This window comes from Monodelphis domestica, chromosome 4 (genome assembly GCF_027887165.1).
Source record: "Monodelphis domestica isolate mMonDom1 chromosome 4, mMonDom1.pri, whole genome shotgun sequence".
In the NCBI taxonomy this organism is placed as follows: domain Eukaryota; kingdom Metazoa; phylum Chordata; class Mammalia; order Didelphimorphia; family Didelphidae; genus Monodelphis; species Monodelphis domestica.
This window is the reverse complement of record NC_077230.1, coordinates 381,594,806-381,611,254: the sequence shown is the minus strand read 5'-3', so window position 1 is coordinate 381,611,254 and position 16,449 is coordinate 381,594,806. Positions and strand designations below refer to the sequence as shown.

At 45.0% G+C, this 16,449-nt stretch overlaps 1 protein-coding gene across 3 annotated transcripts in view; it reads left to right on the top strand.

The window, feature by feature from the left end:
- Positions 1-7,095: 7,095 nt before the first annotated feature.
- Positions 7,096-16,449, top strand: part of MACO1 (macoilin 1) — a 78,216-nt gene continuing 68,862 nt past the window's right edge. The window contains exon 1 of one of the 3 annotated variants that reach the window (XM_056795523.1): positions 7,096-7,263. In XM_056795523.1, coding sequence (XP_056651501.1) covers positions 7,184-7,263 — 80 coding nt within the window. In that variant the 5' untranslated portion in view covers positions 7,096-7,183. Of the gene's footprint in view, positions 7,264-16,080; positions 16,219-16,449 lie in introns of those variants that run through there. The other 2 variants (XM_056795524.1, XM_007491323.3) reach the window with 2 other exon arrangements.

The following is a 16,449-nucleotide window of genomic DNA, read 5'->3' as shown; positions in this document are numbered from 1 at the left end:
GAACTGGGCTGAGCAGAATCTTAGGCACAGGAGTAGCTTCAAGCTGGATCAAGAGGTGGCATATAGGAAGTGCTGAAAAGTCAACCGTTCTGACTCAACTGGCCTCCTCATTGCTTTGGCCTTTTGTGTTTAGTGCTGATGGATCAGTCTGGCCACTGGCCTGTTCCATACTTCCCCTTGGGGGTTCAACCCTGTCTGTGAAGCCAAAGGCTTGGAGACAACTGACTTTGGACATCTACCAGGGAAAGTGTTAAGATATAAAGACAGACCTCAGTCAAAGGATTGGAGGTCCTATCTTCAAGTTCTTCTATTCCCAGAGAGACTGCCATTTTAACTGGAAAAACCCAGTGCAATCTGCTCTCTGAAAGGGGCAGATTTTTTGGCCTCGGGGACTTCCATTTCTAGTTCACAGAAATCTCAAATCATTAGCCAGACTGTTTCATCTATAAGACCAGCCTAACTGTAGAGGTTTATTTGTCTTTTTTTTTTAAACTGTTCCCTTCTGTCTTAGATTCAACACTAAGTATCAGTTCCAAGGCAGAAGAGCACTAAGGACTAGGCAAATGAGGTTAGGTGACTTGACCAGGATCACACAGCTAGGAAGTATCTGAGTGAACCCAGGTTTTCTCAACTCCAGGCCTGATGTTCCTTCATACACTGTGTTACCTAGCTGCTTTTTCCTTCCTTCCTTCCTTCCTTCCTTCCTTCCTTCCTTCCTTCCTTCCTTCCTTCCTTCCTTCCTTCCTTCCTTCCTTCCTTCCTTCCTTCCTTCCTTCCTTCCTTCCCTCTCCCTTCCTTCCTTCCTTCCCTCTCCCTTCCTTCCTTCCTTCCTTCCTTCCTTCCTTCCTTCCTTCCTTCCTTCCTTCCTTCCTTCCTTCCTTCCTTCCTTCCTTCCTTCCTTCCTTCCTTCCTCTCTCTCTTTCTTTCTTCCTTCCTTCCTTCCTCTCTCTCTTTCTTTCTTCCTTCCTTTCTTCCTTTCTTTTTTCTTTCTTTCTCTCTTCCTTCCTTTCTTTCTTTCTTTTTTCTTTCTCTCTCTCTCTCTCTCTCTCTCTTTCTTTCTTTCTTTCCCTGCTTGCCAGGAGTAAGTTTACTCTAAGATTATCTCCATTTTATCCTCTCTATATGTTGTTTATATGTTGTCTCTTCTATTAGACTATAAACTCCTTGCAAGCAGGGATTGCTCCCCCTCCTTTTTTGGTATCCCAAGTACTTAACACTTAGTTAACTTAACACTTAACACCAAGTACTTAACAGTGTAGGCCTGTCACATAATACATGCCTAAATAAATGCTTTTTGACTTGACTAGACCTGACTTTGTGTCTGCCTGGTCTGTTTCCTTGTGATAGGAAAAGGCACTGGAATAAAAATGGCATTTTTCCCTGTCAAAGGACATGAACCAAAGAGTGTATGGTTTCATTTTTTTTTTAGATGAAACCTTATGATTTATTTTTAAAATATAATTTTAATTTTATTTTTTTTTAATATTTTCTCATGTTTACATGATTCTTGTTCTCTCCCTCCCCTCTTTCCTCCCCCCCCTTGGAGCTGACAAGCAATTCTACTGTGTTATACATGTATAATCACTCCATACCTGTATATATATATATATATATATATATATATATATATGTAAAGTATTTAACAAATGATTCCTCAGTTTGTTTATTTGTTTTTAAACTTTTCCTTTCTGACTTGGAATCAATACTATATATTGGTTCCAAGGCAGAAGAACAGTAAGGGCTAGGCCATTTGGGGTTAAGTGACTTGCCCAGGGTCACACAGCAAGGAAGTGTCTGAATCCAGATATGAATCCAGGACCTCCTATTTCTAGGTCTGGCTTTCAATCCACTGAGCTATCTAGCTATCCTCTTGGGTTTGGTTTTTTTAGGAGAATGAAATTATTGGGGTGTTATGGAACTTGAAGTAATGGAGACAAAGAAGCCTCAATAACCCATATTGAAATTTTTACAATTGGCAGGATAGTGACTAGTTCCTTCCCTGGAGAACTGACAAGGTAGCCAGGACTTAATTTATAATAGGAAGGATTAAAGTTGGATTTCTATACTTCCTACAGAATTGATAATAGACTCCCTGAACTAGGGCTTGGGTTTGTTTACTTTCCCAAAGGACCATATTGATCCTCCTACCTACCTCTCTGCTAATCAAAAATTATAATAAAAATGGAAGCTCAGAAGATGAAAGCTCAGGTGGTTCCATAACTCCTTACTCCTCATCTGGTCCATTATAATAATTTCCAAATTGGTCTCTTGCTTCCAATCTTACACAAATCCAATCCATCCTCCATAGAAGATACTATAATCTTTAAAAAAACACCGTTTAAGGGCAGTTAAGTGGTTCATCGGATAGAGCACTGGACCTACAGTCAAGAAGATTCATCTTTAGGGGGCAACAAAAAGCAGACTAGAGATGGCCTAGAGCTGGGAGGTCCTGGGTTCAAATTTGACTTCAGACACTTCCCAGCCATGCCATTGAAACCATGGCCACAATCATTCTCATAGAGATCACAGGCACAGCCAAATAAGAAATTCCATCAGACTTTAGAAGCACTTTATTTTATTTTTATTTTTAAAACCCTTACCTCCTGCCTTAGAATCAATACTATGTATTGGTTCATTTTTATAATACAGTAATCAGTACTGTGTATTGGTTCCAAGGCAGAAGAGTAGTAGAGGCTAGGCAATCAGGGTTAAGTGACTTGCCCAGGGTCATACAGCTAGGAAGTATCTAAGCCATATTTGAACCCAGGACCTCCCATCTCTAGGCCTGGCTCTCAATCCACTGAGTTACCCACATGACCCTCTCTAGGGGCACTTTAAGTCACTTAATTTTCATTACCTAGCCAGTACCTTTCTTCTGCCTTGGAACCATTATATAATATTGATTCTAAGACAAGAAGATAAGGTTTAAAAAAAAAAAAAACTAGAACAGAAGACATCTTCCCAAGTTCAAACCTGACTGGAGACATTTCCTAGCTGTGTGACCCTGGACAAGTCACTTCACCCTCTTTGCCTCAGTTTACCCACCTGTAAAATGAGCTGGAAAAGGAACCGGCAAATTGCTCTAGTACCTTTGCCAAGAAAACCCCCAAACGGGGCCACGAAGAGTCAGACAGAATTGAAAAACAACTGCCCCGAACAGAGGAAGCATCGCTCAGACCATGAGGTCACTCACTCAAGAATCTTCAGTATAGGATAAACTTCCAAGCCCTTTTGGCCCCTTCCCATGGTCAATTGACAAATCCACCATCTATACTAGGCTCCTGGCTTCAGCGCAGCTTGCCAGACTCACTTCCCATCATTTCCATCCACACAATTCCCCCTAGATCACCCTCCATCTCCTGCCTCCAAGTGTTTGCAGAGGCCGATTCCCGCGTGCCTGCGCTGGTTTCCCTCCGGGCCGCTCCTTCTTAGCCTTTCTGGCTTGCAGGCCCCCGTATTTTGGATGGACTCGGGACATGCTTAGAATTGGTTTTTGTGTACAGATCGTATCGGCTTCTTTCTGCGTCTAGCCAGGAGAGTGCCAGCTCCCTGCGGCCAGGGATTCTCACTCCGGCCCTCTCTCTCGTCTCTCCCCGGGCCAGCAGAGTCTTGCCCCGCAGGAACTTTCCCCAAATGCTTCTTGCCTTGCTTTTGCCTTGATTGACGGTCCGTCCCACCGGATCAGATGAGATCCGGGGTGAGCCGGCAGCTAGAAAAGCCGGTGACATTAAGCCGGCTCTCCATCCCTGCACCTAGAGCGCAGCTGGAGCTCCTCCGGGAGTCCCCGGGCTGCATTTCAGAACAGGGCCGAGGATTAACTACAGCCGTCGGGAGAGTGACCGGGATAGTGAGAGAACAGAGTCCGAGCAGCCCAAATTAGAGGCGGCGGGGGAGGGGCAATTTGAAGGCTCGATCATTCCTGGAGGCTTCTGGAGAGCGACTGCGGGGCGGGGTCTGCAGCCCAGAAGGAAGAACGTTAAGGATCACTGCCTCCCGAGGCAGTTTTCCCCAATCGGGTGTGGAATCGGAAGATTTGGGTTCCAGTTCCAACTCCGCCGAGGGATAGCTGTGGGTGCTTGGATAAGTCGTTTCCCTTCCTGATTTGGGGTCAATTTCCTCCTCAGTAGAATTGGGATTGTATTGAGTGCTCTTTCAGGCTCCTTATATCCCTCTAGCGTTTGTAGGAAAATGTTCTTTTCTGGATAGCATGGGAATTTCTGTCCCTCTTAGAAGGGCACAGGACTGGGTTGCTGACGGGTCAGAGAAGCTCCCATAGATAGGGTGGGGGGAGGAGAAATAGTAGGCTGATGACTAAGGAAAGCCAGAGCCGACTTCTCCTCGCCCCAAAGTGGGATTGCCAAATCCTGTCCGGCTTCCAGCAGCCCTGAAGGGTTTATGCAGGCATTGCCAGCTCTGCTTGTTGGGGCAAGGGTGCAGGCCAGGCCCCTGCGTCACCCTCAGGAGCAAGCCTGGAGGTCTTGACTTTGGAATCAAAAAACTGAGGACCATTATATAGGTTGAGCAGCCAAAAGACACTTTGGGGTCGTAGAAATTAATCCGAGCTGCGGAGCTGCCAGGGAATATATTCTCTCCTGCCTTGAAAGGTAAATAGGCTGAAAGGGCTGAAAGAGCATCTAGAGGAGCCACCCCCATTTTACAGAGTTGAAAACTGAGGCTGGAGAGAATGCAAGACCCCCAAGCGTCCTGGGCTGTAAATTGGGAAATCTGGCTTCTGGTCCTAGCTTTGTCACCTCATCAGTCATCAAGTGCCTGTTACCTGTGTGGAAAGGAAAACTGAAGCCAGTTTTGGACTTTCTTCCAATCAGGTGGAACAAACAGCTGAATATTACACCTGTCAGTCTCCAGGCTACGCATGAAGATACAAAGGCCAAAACAAAACCATATTTGCCTTGCAGGAACTTACATGGGGAGGGGAAGGGAAAGAACAGAATGCACATATAATAATCCTTCTGCTGGCAGGGGCCTCAGAGGCCATTCAGTCCTGTCTCTTTTTACAGGCTCTGCCCCAAGGTCATTCCCAGGTCCTCTGACTGAGGTTCGAATTCCATGTAAAAGCATATGGGAAATGTAAACGAAAAAAATCCAAGGTTATTTGGGGGGGGGGGTGGGAAGGCACTAGAAGTTGAGGGGGTGGAGATTATGATATAACTGGTATGATCATGATCAAATTCTTTCCTGTCTCTAGACCTCAGTTTCCCCTCTATAAAATAAAAGGGAAAGTGGGGAGCTCTGGTCCCCAAGTTCATAAATTCACACATATCCAGCCTTACAGTCAATGAGCATTTATCCAGCGCCTACTATTTGCCAAGCATTATATTAAATGTGGGAGATATACAGTCGTAACCCCACAAATAGTAACCCGCATTAATATAGTGCTTTAAAGCTGCAAAATATTTTTGTGCATAATGACATTTGATCGATGACAAATCTAAACAGGCTAACATGTCTGGATCTCAGGGTCCTCTGCAAAATTCGGGAAGGGGGATGTTAGAGAATGAGCACTGAGGTTCTTTTGGCTTTGGCAATCTCAACCATCCATACTGCCCATATATAGAGAGTTGGAAGGGATTTAGGAGATCAAAGGATAAATACTTAGGGACTTTAAATGATACAACCCTCTCATTTTAGAGGAAGAAATTGAGGCATAGAGACTTGCCCAAGGTCACAAAGTAGTAAATGACAAGGGCTTTGAACGCAGGGTCCATATGTTCGCCTCCACCTACTCCCCTCATTGTAAAAAAAGGGAGGAATATGGAATTAATACAGGCACACATATTCAGACAAGGAAAGGGACCCTTTTGGGGCTCAGTTTCTCCAACTGCAGGATGAGCGGAACTGGAGCCCAGCTCCGACGGCAGCGGAGGCTCCGCTCCCCGCAGTGCTCACGCAGACACGCGCCGTGCCCTCCCGGCAGACGCACACACGCCGCAGGTCCCGCCCGCTTTCAATCCCCTCGTTCCCCAAGCCTGCCCTGTAGACGTGGATCCCAGGGCCGGGCCCCGCCCCGCCCCTCCAGCGCGCTCCCTGCTCCCCCCGCCCAGCCCCGCCCTCTCTGGGCCGGAGAACGCTCTCTGGAGCTGGGGTGCCTGGTGGCCCCACCCCCTCCTCCCATTGGCCCATGGGCTGTCACCCTGTCGCGGGAGGCGGGGGCGTGGCGGGTGGTTGCGAGGGCAGGCTTTGCTTTGTCATTCGTCCCCCAGCTCCGGCTGGCGCTGGCGCTGGCGCTGACGCTGACCCTGCCGGCGCGGCCTGGCGCTCCGGGGGCTGCGGAGAGAGCTCGCGCTGCTGTGGTCCGGACGCTCCCCGCGGGAGAGGGGTGGGGGCGGGTCGAAGGGCCCGAGTGTGAGCCCCTTACATAATGAGGCAGCTGCGGCGACCGCGGCGGGCGATCGGCGTGCGGAGGCATGGAGTCCTCGTCACATGCTGCTCCGTGCGGGATGCTGGATTGCAGAAGCTTCCCAAAACAATATACAATACATGACAAATAAGATACGATATTGTAAAGTATAATATAGTAATTTAATATAAGGTAACGCAATATACCGTCACAACAAGAGATCATATAAGATGTTATATTTATAGGGCCTATTTATAAGAACCTATTTAAACTCTCTCTGATTGGCCTAGGCGCCGCTCCAGACCCCATTGTGATTGGTGCGTTCTTCCGTCCGTCAAGGAGGTGGGCTTTAGCCTCAGCTAGGTCCCAGGAAGCTCTGGGATTGGGCGACATGGCAATGGCTGCTGCTCCAATTGGTCAGTCGCGACGTCGGTCGGAGCGGTGGAGGCGGGGCCGGAGGGCGGCTGGCCGTGGGGCGGGCGGGCCCCGGAATTGTCATTTCTTTGTTTCCGAAGGCGGAGGAGGCTCCGAGGCCCCCCCTCCCCGGCCCCCGCCCCCGGCCCCGTCCCCACCCCCTCCCCCCGGGGGCTGGCTCCGTGGCTGTGACCGGCCCCAGGGTAGAGTCCAGGCCCGGAGCGCCGGGAGCGGCGGCGGCGGCGGCGGCGGAGGCGGCGCGGGGCGGGCGGGCGCCGGGAGCGGCGGCTCGGGCTCAGCTCCGGCGGCGGCGGCGGCGGCGGCGGAGGAGGAGGAGGAGGCGGCGGCGGCAGCGGCGGCAGCGGCAGCAGCGGCAGCGGCTCGGGCTCCCGGCCCCCCAGCGGGAGGAGGATGAAGCGGCGGAACGCGGACTGCAGCAAACTCCGCCGCCCCCTAAAGCGGAACCGAATCACCGAGGGCATCTACGGCAGGTGAGGCTCCGGCCCGACCCCGTTATGTAAGCCTGGACCCACTAGGCCGCACGCCCCCCACCCGCCGCCCGCAGGGGGCTTTCCGGGCGGCCCAGAGCCACCCTCTCCCCGGCCTGGGCTGTGGAGGTGGGGCGGGGCCGGCCGGGCCGGGCAGCCAGCGGGGCCAATGCTGCCGCCGCCACCGCCGCTGACTGCAGCCCGGGGCGGGGGAGGGGGGACGTCGGTGGGGTGGGGGACCCACTCATAGACCTTCCCCACCCCCCCCAGGACACACATGGACTGGGGAGACCCACTTACAGGCCACCCCCCCCCCCCCCACCCCCAGGACATATACACAGACCAGAACCCACTCACAGACCTATCTCCTTTCTCAGGACACACATAGACCAAGATCTACTTACAGACACCCTTCACCCCCCAAGATACAAACCTACACGGACTGGAGAGACCCATTCTCAGATACTCCCCTCCCCTGCTCCAGAACACACACACACACACACACACACACACCAGTTGGGGAAATCCACTTACAAAACACCTCCTCCCACTCCCCTGGACACACACATGGGCTGGGGAGACTCACTCACAGACCACCCCCAGGACATACACATAGACCAGAACCCACTCACAGGGCCTGTTCCAGACACAAATAGAGCAAAACCTATTCATAGATATAGCCCCCCCCCCCCCACCTCCATACACACGCTGGGAAAACCCACCCACAGACATTCACACACACATAGACACACACATGGGCTGGGAGACCCATTCACATGACCGCACCCCCAAGACACCCTCAGACTAAGACCTACTCACAGACACCCCTCCCCCATGCAAAAAGACTAGAATTCCCAGGAGTGCCTTGCCATTTTCACAGGAAACTTCCCCTCGGTACTTCTCCACAACAGACCACTCCATCTTCATGATTCTCTGAAGAGAACCTCCACATGCAAATACCACCATCCTTACAAGAGACTCCCTCTACCCCATGATACCTTCTCCATACATACAACACCCCCTCATCCCTGTCCTTCCAGGAGACCCCTCCCCTAAGATACCTCTCCACAACAGGCTACCCCATCCTCTAAAAAAGGCCCCACATGCAGACACTACCAACCTCCATCCTCACAAGAGACCTCTCCTAAAAGATGCCCTCAACACATGGACACAGCTGTCCTCACCAGAGACCCTCCATGATAACTCCCCTCCTACCGACAACTGCTCACATAGATACTCCCATCCTCCTAGGAAACCACCTCCCCCACAAGACAACCCTGCCCACATATCACAACCCCCATCCCCACAGGAAACTGCCCAAAAGATACTCTCTTCCTCTTAAGAGAGCACCCCCCAAAAAACCCCTCAATACATCCCCATCTTCATAAGAAACACCTATAAGAGACCTTTCCAAACATAAAAACCTCTTTTCATCACAGATATAGAGCCCATGATACCCCATATGTTTACATCCCCTTCTTCCCTGGAGGTATCCCCTAAAAAAAGATGCGTGCTTTTTCATAGGAGGCCCCCCAATAAGTTAGCTTTACACAGCTGGACTTCCTCTTCCTCACATGAAAGATCACCCCCCCCAAGACAACTTCTACTCGTATACTCAATGGAATGGTCACACATGACAACCCTTTTACACCTGGACATCCCCTTTCTCATAGGAGAGGCCCTCCCATTAGGCATACTCCACACACCTGAGACTCCCTCACAGAGGATGGACCCTCAAGACAACCTCTTCTACACACAGGCACTTCATCTCTCACAGACTCTTCCTTATAAGACAGCCTTTCTCTCACTGGAGATCCTCCACCAGATAACTCCTTGGCGTGGACCCACCTCTTGTGCATCCACTACCCAACCTCCCTCCACATAGAAACTCACTTTCTCATAGGAGACCTCCTACAGACAGTTTCCCCAACACTTGATCATCCCTTTCCTCAGAGGGCAGGGCCCCCACAAGACAACCCAGATACCTGGAACTCCTTAAAACTCCTCTTCAAGACACTACCATTTATATATAAATACCTACTTTCAAACAGAAGATTCCCCTGGAAGGCAACCTACCTGGACACCCCCTTCCACAAAGAAGGCTCCCACTCAGAGATATCTCTTTGTATAATAGGAACCCTTTCCATATTCCCATCTTCTCACAGATGCCCCTAAATATAATATTCTCTTTCTCAAAGGCCCCCTCACATAAAGACTTCCTTTTTCATAGTTCCTTAGACATTCCCACCCTCTTAGGAAAGCTGCTGCCAAGGTTAACATCCCTTCTTTATTGGAGGCCTGTAGCTGTCTAGGACCATCCTCTTTTTCATGGCTTTCCACACACCTCCTTACTCAAGATGCCTCTATACTTAGGTCAGCCCAAACATATAGGCACCCATTTCCTCATGGAAACAAGTCTCCATTTTCCAGGAGACCCCCAAAAGAGAACTCTAGGTAATCCTTTTTTCCCAGATCAACTTCTCTATAGATTCCCCCTTTCTTTACAGGGGAAATTCCACCACAAGACACCCCTTTTCTCACAGAATAGGCCTCCACACAGACATCTATATTCTGAAACAGGATAATCTCTTTGTACCTATTCCCCTTGTCCCCCCCCCCCACATACCCCCTTCCTGCTGCTGCACATCCCCCACCCCAGTATACCTCATTACATACAGATACATCCCTTTCTCACTGGGAGACTTTCCCCAAGAAAACACTCCCTCTCACACACATGAACAGATAGCCCTTTTCTCACTGGGAGTCTTCCCCACTCCATACAGAAAAAGTCTCTTCCTAAAGAATAGAAAGTGTTTTTCCTCCTCTCCCAAAATCCCCCTAGCACACCACCACACATAGTCTTCTAAGAGCTGAGGAAGAGGAAAAGGGAAGCCTTTTTGGAGAGGCATTTCTGGATGGTCTAGGACTTTTGATTTCTCAGAACTGTTAATGGATAAGTTTTTCAGTGTGGAGAAGAGATGGTGTGACCAGTCTGGCAGGCAGCACCAGTAGTCTCTTCTGGCCTAGTTCAGAAGGGCTGAGAGTTCTTTAGGATGGTTTGGAGGTGGAGGGGAAAAGGGGTATTTCTTTTTTTGTTTGTTTGTTTTTTGCTTTTAAATTTTATTTAATTAAGATAATTTTTCCATGATTACGTGAATCATGTTCTTTCCCTCCCCTTCTCCCCTCTCCCATAGCCAGTGAGCAGTTCCAGTGAGTTTTACATGTGTCATTGATCAAGACCTATTTCCATATTATTTGTATTTGTACTAGGGTGATTGCTTAGAGTCTATATCTCCAGTCATATCCCCATCAAACCATGTGATCATGCAGTTGTTTTGCTTCTGTGTTTCTACTCCCATAGTTCTGAGAAAGGGATATTTCACTCTTCTCTCTCTAACATTTGGGTACTGAGGGAAAAGCTGCTGTAAAAATCAGGCACCTTGGACCTTATCCAGTCTCTGTAGGGTCTACTGTGCTTTGCTCACTGGACGAACTTTATTGTTTGAATTTAATTAGGAAAATGACAGTTTTCATGTTACAAAGAAAGTTTTTCTTGAAACTTTGTGCCAGGGAGAAAAGAAAAACCCTTGTTGGAGGAATTTGCCCACATATCTTGTATCTTCTTTTGTCCTTCCACCTCTCCTCCCCCTATTCTAAGCTAAGTCTTCATGAGGATCAGAGAAAATCAACAGGTTCATGGCAGTTTCAGTGTTCCATCATTTAAATTCCTAGGCCTTGGCAGGATTCATCTATAGAAGCCATTTTTTGTCCTCACAGTGTTCATTCTAAGTGTATTTGTTTTGGTCAAGGAACCTATTGATTAGGAAAGTAGCTAGAGAATTTCCAGTGAGTGAAAATTTAACTTAAGTCTTCAAGATATCTTGTTAAATATTTGTCTTTCTAGTCAGGGACCTTATAGGAATATGTGAGGTGACTGAAGGCACCTGAGATGTCTTAGCTTAACTGTACCCCTTTATTATACAAGTTATTTTTATATATATTATTTACATATATGGAATGATTGTTTTCTTAAGTAGCAGACATTACTGTATATCTAAGCACATATTTAAAGCAGAGTTCTGAATGGCCCTTACATGATGACTAATCAAGACTATCACAACCAAAACCATAAAAAAGGAAAAAAAGATTTCTCTTGATCACTTAATGGTTGGTAAAACTAAATGTATATATTCAGTTTAAGTTGGAAACCCCAATTCTTGAATAAAAAGCAGGCCCTCTGTTATTAAGAAAAAATTTTGAAAAATTTAACAGGTTGAGAAAGTGTGCTAGAGTAGATGAACTCTGAATAAATTGGAATTTGAATCTGCCATCTACAGTGGTCTTCCATTTCTAGGAAGAATCCCAGGATGTTTCTATGTGTCCTGTTGTGTTTTAGGATCTGCATGCATTTTGTTGAAGAGTCATTGTTTTGTTACTGTGCTGCTGATGGGTCTTTTGCCTTTGAATTCTTGTATGTAGCTGATGATAAAGCTCTTACAGAAGCTAATGAGCCTCAGATCATCAGTTTTTTAAAACTTCCCCAGAAACATTTCATTCTCTCTGTCATTTATTCTTGGCCTATATGTTCTGGTGCCTTAGCTGGACCTCATGAGGTGAGATATTTCCTCCAGAAGGAGGGAGACCCTTGTTATTCTTCCTTCTGTTTCTCAGTGTATGATGGAGTACTAGGCTTAAAAGTTTCAGTGAGTCTCTACAGGTCAATACTAGTTTCTAAAGCAAGATTTCTAACAAAGTCCAAATGCTTAAGTTCCAAGTTGATGGCCTAAGCTATTTGTAAATCAAGGATTCTTAATCAGGGAAGTCTATGAAAACATTTGTTCTGAGAAAAAGTCCATAGACTTCACCAGATTGGCCAGGGGGCCCACAAATTAAGAACCACAATTGTAAATAATGTTAAAAGGTTCACAAATATCTGTTAAAGGCCTCAAAATTTGTTTAATATAAAATTTCACATGTAAACCTTGGACTTTTTTCCTTCCCTTTTTTCCTGTTGCCCATTTGGTTCTTCACAATTGGCTAACTTTTCACCAGAAAGCTGTTTTCATCTGACACTAAACACTATCCCAACCAATAGGAGGCAGACTTCTCAATTACTTTGTCCCCTTTTCTACCTTACATGGAGTCTGACAGAACTGTGCAAGGTCCAGAGTAGTGACGTCGAAATAAAGAACTCACAAGGCTGATAGAGGAGCTCATCTGTTGCCTTAAAAGGGGTTTCAAGCAGAGTGTCAATCATTTCATGATAGATGTTTTATAACAAGATTTAGAAACCTTATTTTGTATCACAAACCTTCATTGCTACAGCAGCAAGCTAGTGTATATTTAATGTTCAAAGCTTCTTTCAAATCTGTTTGGCTTATCCTTTAAGGAGGGTTTGGCACACCTGTAATCAAAACTTGTAGGTTCTTCTCTTACTTAAAAATCTATATGATGGTAAAATGGTCTCCTGAGTAGCTTTTGCCACTGATTTTGCTTCAAATTCAGAATTTTTCAATGAAGTCAATTTTTTACATCAACTTAAAATTCAAGAACTGAGAAAATTTTAAGTAATAATATGATGTGGAAAAAAATCACCTTTTGGAATCGGTCTTCGATTTACTAGTCATGTGACTTGTTCTCTGAGCCTCAGTTTACTCATCTGTAAATAAGGAAAGTTAAGATAGGTGCCTTGAAGGTCTCTTGCAGTGTTAGCCCTGTGATTGATTTTTTTTGTGTGATAAATTTTGTTTTTTACAAAACCTATGATTTCATTAATTTAGGGAACTCCCCCTACCCTGATAAAAGTAAGAAACTTTCTCTACCAGTAAAGATTGATACCTTCTCTGTAATTCGTAGAAGGGAGGTGGGGGTGAAAAATGGGAGAGATTAAGGACTTGCCCAGGGTCACATGACTAGAAGTCAGCCTTGAACCACTTATTCCCAAGGCTGCTTCTCTTTCCACTGTTCCAGATCTATATGTTTGTGTGTGTGTGTGTGTGTGTGTGTGTGTGCATTCAAATCCCTCCTCAGACATTAGTATATGACCTTGGGCAAGTCACTTAACCTGTGCCTCTCTTTTCAGTTGTCTGTAAAATGAAAGGGTTGGGTTTGATGGCCTCTAGGATTTTTTCCAGCTCTCAATAAATGTAAAGTGAGAGAGTTGGATTATATAATCTCTAAATTTATTATAGCTTCTAATATCTTTGATCTAGGATTTTATTTTTTAAATAAATACCTGATCATTTATGATGATTAAAGGTCATTGTTAAGAGAATTTTGGAGTTAGGGATCTTAGAAACCGTCTAATCCAACCTGTCCCAGACAGTAATCCCCTCAACAGTATAACTAACAAGTGATCAACCATCCTTTGCTTGCCCATTTTAACCTGGAAGGAGCCCATTACTCCTTGAGGCAGCCTGTTCCATCTTTGGACAGCTCTAGTTGTTAAAAAGTTTTTTTTTTTTAATGACATTAAGCCTACATTTGTTTATCTTTAGCTTCTACCTATTGCTCCTGGGTCTGCCTCAGTGTGATAGTCCTTCAAATACTTAGAGATAACTATTGTGTCTTCTCTATGTACTTCTGTTCTTTGGGCTAAACATTCCTACTTCCTTTCCCCAGACTTCATATATCATGATCATGAAACCCTTCTCCATCTTGATTATGCTTCTTTAGTTAAAACTCTTGCTTATTAATGCTCTTCCTAAAATGTGGCCCTTCTGACCAGGGCAGAGTAAAGTAGCAATATTCTTTGGATATTGGTTCTATCTTGATGGTGCTTATGGCCATGTTAACATTCTTGGCTGCTGTTGTTGATTTCCTTTTGAGCTTGCAGTCCTTTTTATCCTTAATATCATTTTCAGACAAACTGTCTAGCCATAATTCCCTTCACCTTATACATGTAAATTGGATTTTTGGGGGATCCCAAGTATAGGAACTCATCCCAATTAAATTTCATCATCTAAGATTTGGCCTAATATTCTAGCTTATCAAGACTTTTTGGGCTCTCAGTTCTCTTATCCAGTGAATTTATGAGAGAATTTAAGGTGCTTAGTTGAGAGCCTACATATGATTCCATATAACCAGGTAGAAGGAACATGAGTATAGATCAGTACTCCCTCATTTAATGGTTGAGATGGAAGCAATTTTTTTTTCATATAGCTTCTCCTATGGAAAGAGGTCACATAGCTACTTTTTAGATGGCAGAATTGGTTCTTGACTCCCAAGTTTTTCTATTCCAAGTCCAGTCCTTTTCCCATGATGCTACGCACACATTTTGCTTTTTCTTCAGACTTCTAAATCCTCTTCTTTCCAGAGACTGAAATGCTGCTTCTTTTAGTTCTGAAGCCCAGCTTTACTCTCCTCCAGGCTTCCATTTTTTTATAGCAGCAGGAAGGCAGCTTGCTGGTTCATATGTTCTGCAGCTGAAACCCTAGATACCAATGTTGCAGTCTCACCACCTAAAAAGAGCAGTACTCTGCTCCCCAGTCTCAAAAAAGATTCCATTAATGGCGAGAGGCTTTAACTACAAGAACACTGGCCCAGAGACAAGGGATAATCTTGGTATTATTTCATTGGTGTATTTGGAAAAGATTGGATTAGAGCAAAGAAACTGAAATGTGGCTTCTGGCTTGATTTGCCTCTGGCTTCCTAGTTTGATTTGTTGGAAAAACTGCCCGAGACATTTTTTACATTTTCTCCTGGGTTTTAAACATGTTTTCTCTCCTCTGTACTCTTTGGGGTCCACTTGCCATTGTTGTTTTGTAGATTCTTTTAAGTTACTGGATTGGGAGAATAGGTCAGCAAAGGATCCATTCCATTTTATTTGCTTAAAAATTTCTCATGTTTATCACAATGCTATTACTACTTTCTTTTCGCATTTTCCTAATGGTTTTCTTTGTGCCTTATATCTGGAGATGAATTTTAACACTAGGTTTTACAGCTTTCTAATTTTCTAATTATTTCCATTTTCAATCTTGTGATATTACTATGTATCATCAAATGTGCTCTGAGTTCCCTAAACTCCAAGAGACTTCCTTTTGCCTCTTTCTCTTTCGCTCAGAATTCCTCTCAGTTCTGAAGATATTACTGTTGATATTAACCCTTTGATTTTTGTCAGTTTCTAGGCCTGCAGCCAAGTAAATAATACTTAAGCATACTTTGACATATATCTGCAGGCTTCAGAGGGACAGTAGAAGTTTCATAAACATAGTTAAGAGCAACAAAGTAAAATGTAATTGGGTTACTTTTCTAGATAAAAATGCATGCACTTTAGATTAAGTGATTGCTCTGTCTTCTCATTCCTAACTTTAGCTTACTTATTGTATTTGGCTTGTTTTCAAGCATTAAGTCCAGAAGATCTATGAGTTAGCTATTCAACAAGCTGTAGAAGGAAAATGGTACATACCAACAGTAGGAACATATCCTTTGTAAGTTTTTTTCCATCAAAAATATCTTAAAATACCTAAGAAATGTTATTACCTTAAAATCTCATCTTCAGATGCCCACAGCCTAATTGTGAACTTTAAAAAAATCCTTTAAGGCTACTGCATTTTAATTTAGCTTTAACTTAATTAAAATCAACTCAGACTCAATTTAGAATCTCTTTATCATCCTTCTTGAAGACACCAAGCACTTTAGTGGCTCTGGTGCTTATTTTTTCTTCTTCTACTCTATAACTTTATGGGAGGCTAGTCACTATTGAGTCGTGGGATTGTGACATCAGAGGTAAGTTTTCCCACCCTCATCTGCTCTCTTTTCCTTTCCCACCCTCCCACCCCCTTTTAAGTGGTTTCATATTTAGTTGGCTGAAATGGGACAGTCCCATCACAGCAGCCTGAGATCCATTTCCTGACCATCATAGGGGAGGTGGCCAGAAATAATCTTTCGTTATCATTATTATTACTTTGTTCATCTTCAAAACACTTTCGAACTCCAAATAAACCTCCCAATGCCACTGTAAGTACTTTGCCTGTGTCATAAATGAAACAGTTGAAGATTCTCTAGAGAGAATCAAAGACCTGTCCAAGGCTGTTGCAGAAATCCCTGTCAGGGCTAATATGAACACTCTGGCTTGAATCTTCTGTATGTGACAAATCTATCAGGAACCAGATATTCTCTTCTTGTACCTTTCTTGCATTGACCATCTATACTTCATGTGTCATATTATCTGTGGCTTTTTTTTTTCAT